Below are 3,363 nucleotides of genomic sequence, written 5' to 3' on the forward strand. Positions count from 1 at the left end.
ATTTTGCAATGCATTAATAATTTTTGGTACTTTTGCAATATGTGGCGTTCACTATTTCTTTGGTAAAAATGTATTAAAGAAGGTTGTTAAAAATTAAATTTAATGGAAGACTTTTGAGCAGATTTAAAGTAATTCTACTAAATGTTAAATGATTTTGAATTATTATTTTACCTTAATCTCTTTTCACTTGAAACAGGAGATCAGTGCAGTTAATTATCAAACTATCCAAGCCTCACACTTCAGAACAGACAAGATGACCCGTATCAACATACCTGGATGGAAATCAGATGGAAAATGGCAGCAAGACATGTGCAATGTATGATGCGGATAAACTCTTCTTTACACTAGTATGAAAAGCTTTATGTGTAACGTGAATGTACTTTGCATAGTATTGATGCACATTCACGAAAATTATCCATTTGGTTGTTCACATGGTCCCAACACCTCAAACGAATTATCCATTTCCTTTTTATTTTCACTTATTATGAATTGCATAGATTATCATGATAGCATATTTTTAAAAATTATTCTTTGATAAACTCTCACCTTTCACCAAAGATTGAATGGTGTGATCAATTTCTCATTTAATTTAAGAGAAAAAAATTTCTAAGTTCACTCCAAGAAATTAATTTTCCTCTCTTGTACTCCAGATTAATAGGCTGCTAGCATAGCAAGCAATTAACTATTTATGAGGCCATATATAGCGTGGTGGAGTCAGGCTGTCTGAATTCACACCATGGTTCTACTTACTAGATATGTGATCGTGGGCAAGCTCATTAGCTTATCTGGGCCTCGGTTTCCTGATCTGTAAATGAGGATTAAATAAGTTAATCGATGTAAAAGGGCTAGGACAGGGCCTAGCACGTAGTAGGTCTCAGCACCTGCTGNTTTGGGATGATGAAAAATTCTGGAAATGGTTGGTGGTGATGGCTGTACAACAATGTGATTGACTTAGTGCTACTGAACTTAAAAATTATAAGTTTTCTGTGATGTATATTTTACCACAATTTGTAAAATGTAAATAGAATCTACATGGGGCACCTTCAACCAACTCTGTTGGTTTAAGACTTTCAGGATATATGTGTCCATTCAGAACTAACTGTAGCTCCTGGTCTTGACCCTCAGCCCTCATAGGACTCACTGGTCCTTCATCCTTCTGCACAGTGGCCATGCCCTTGAACCTTGCAGAGCGCAGGCACTGAGACAGAAGATGATGAAGACTAGTCTGAAGGCGTGGCTGGGCCCTAAAGGCAAGGAAGAGAATATCAGAAACCAAGTGCTTTCCTAATAAAGGATCCATAAAAACAGGGTTCGTCACACCTTCCCCACCCCCTTCCTCATGGAAAGAATCATGAGTAACAACCCAGATCTGTACCTGAATTTCACAATGGACGGAAGCCTGAGGGTGTGCTGTTAAAGTGTCTTTTAACAACAGCTAGGATATAGGATGAGTCAAGATGTTATACTAAAAAAAAAAAAGGATTGTCCCAGGCTTAACCCATATGCTGTACTGTCTAAATTTGGCTGCCTTTGTTTAAGGAAAAGCAGGGTAAACTATGCAATGGTTTAACATACTCTTTTCCTGAAGTGAGGAATTGTTAAGGGGAAATATGGTGCAATAAAGTTGGTCTTCTGAGAGTCATAGGTCTTCACAGCTACCTTTCTGCAAGAATAAAACAACCCGCTTCCCACACGAACCCATGACTCTTTAATCTACAGTGGCTCATGCAGACGCCAGGGGTGATGCACATTTTGCATAATTATGGTGGTTTCTGTGCCTGCAGCCATTGTCAAGGCTGGAGCATACCTAACTGGTGACCGTTTTTGACTTACTAAAAATGAGATCACCTGTAAAGTAGCCAGCAGTTGTAGAATGGGTTGATCTCACACCAGTTAGGCTGCAGACTCCTCAAGATGAGAACGTTAAGAGTAAAAGCCCAAGCACCCAGCTAAGCATTGATACTTAACTAGCCCTTTCTCTGGATAACCTGTTCTGTTCTGTTCTGACACCCTTTTTGGTTTCTCTCATTGTGGCAGCAGAATTCCCGTTGTCTTCTTTTGACTTCATGATGTCTGGCATTTCCCATTTTCTAGGTTAGTATGCCATTCTACAGGGGTGTACCAGATGGAATCCAAAGAGAACAAAATATTTTTCTGCCTTTTCTACTTTATTAANAGTAAAGTGAGTTTCAGAAAGAAGAAACGTGGTTAAGACTACATGAAAGTTTGCCCTCATTTACACTCTCAGGAAACATATTTTAGACTCCTCCTGGGTACCAGGCTTGGTGCTAGGCTCTGGGGACAAAGAGTTCCCTTCCATCAAGAGCTTGCCGTCCAACGAGAAAAGGCAGAAGCTCAGGGAAGACGCACTATCCCATTTGATGCCTCAGGCCCCTGTACAAGGGCTCTCCTCTGTCCTAGATCACTTAGTCTGCATAACAAGGCTGTAAGGGAAGTGGTATTGTCTCCATTTTGCAGAAGAGGAAACAGACTCATAAAAGGTAAAGTAATAGTGCAAAGCTAGCACTATCTCCTCCAAACCCGCACACTCCATCTGCAGTGCTGTAACCTGCACAGTCATGGTCATAATATGCGGGGGTGGGGGGCTTTTTGTGAGGAGAAGCTTTTAGTCAGACTTGCTTAACTTAAAGATGAATTTCCCTTAACCCTCAGTGGGTTCCATCAACCCAACAGCCTCTCGGTGGGCCTGGTTCCTACAATACTGACACTCCCATCTTTTTGTTGCAGGAAAAGAAGTTTGCTATGAAAGGGTGGGATGCTTTAAAGATGGCTTACCATGGACCTCGACTTTGTCAAGACAGTTGGCAGGTTTACCCTGGTCTCCAGAGGAGATAAACACTCGCTTCCTGCTCTACACTAGGCACAACCCCAAAGCCCATCAGGTAAGCTAACTTGCTGCCTTCACAGGTCGTTATTCTAAAATACAAGCCGCAGCTATAGATATGCAGTAACCTATTCTGTAACCTATTCTGGGATAAAGTGTTGATTTCAAGGCAAGTATTTCATTTTATAATTGAAATGATGCAGTAACCTATTCTGGCATAAACTGTTGATTTCAAGGCAAGTATTTCATTTTATAATTGTGAGCCAGATGTTTTTCTCATGTCATTTGTCCTAGTATTTAAATATGAAGATAGCTCTGAATATGTTGTTTCATATGAGGTAAATTTGATATTTTGTTCAGTTAATATATTGAGAGCCTTCCACATGTAAGATTGATCAAGCAATGGTGCCTATTGTGTATTAAATTGAATAATCAAGTCAGTGTTTTAAGTGTATTATATTAGGGGAAATGGAGTGTATAAACAAATACCTTTATTGCAACACAAATTATGACCTGTG

General features: G+C 39.7%; 1 protein-coding gene across 1 annotated transcript in view; it reads left to right on the forward strand.

Moving 5' to 3' along the window:
• PNLIPRP3 (pancreatic lipase related protein 3) overlaps window positions 1-3,363 on the forward strand; it is a 51,990-nt gene that overhangs the window by 19,683 nt on the left and 28,944 nt on the right. Inside the window, exon 2 of the mRNA XM_019660092.1 lies at window positions 2,749-2,903. Within this exon, the coding sequence (XP_019515637.1) occupies window positions 2,749-2,903 (155 nt within the window). The remainder of the gene's footprint in view (window positions 1-2,748; window positions 2,904-3,363) is intronic.

The sequence above is a fragment of the Hipposideros armiger genome, unplaced genomic scaffold, assembly GCF_001890085.2.
Source record: "Hipposideros armiger isolate ML-2016 unplaced genomic scaffold, ASM189008v1 scaffold_311, whole genome shotgun sequence".
NCBI classification, from domain to species: domain Eukaryota; kingdom Metazoa; phylum Chordata; class Mammalia; order Chiroptera; family Hipposideridae; genus Hipposideros; species Hipposideros armiger.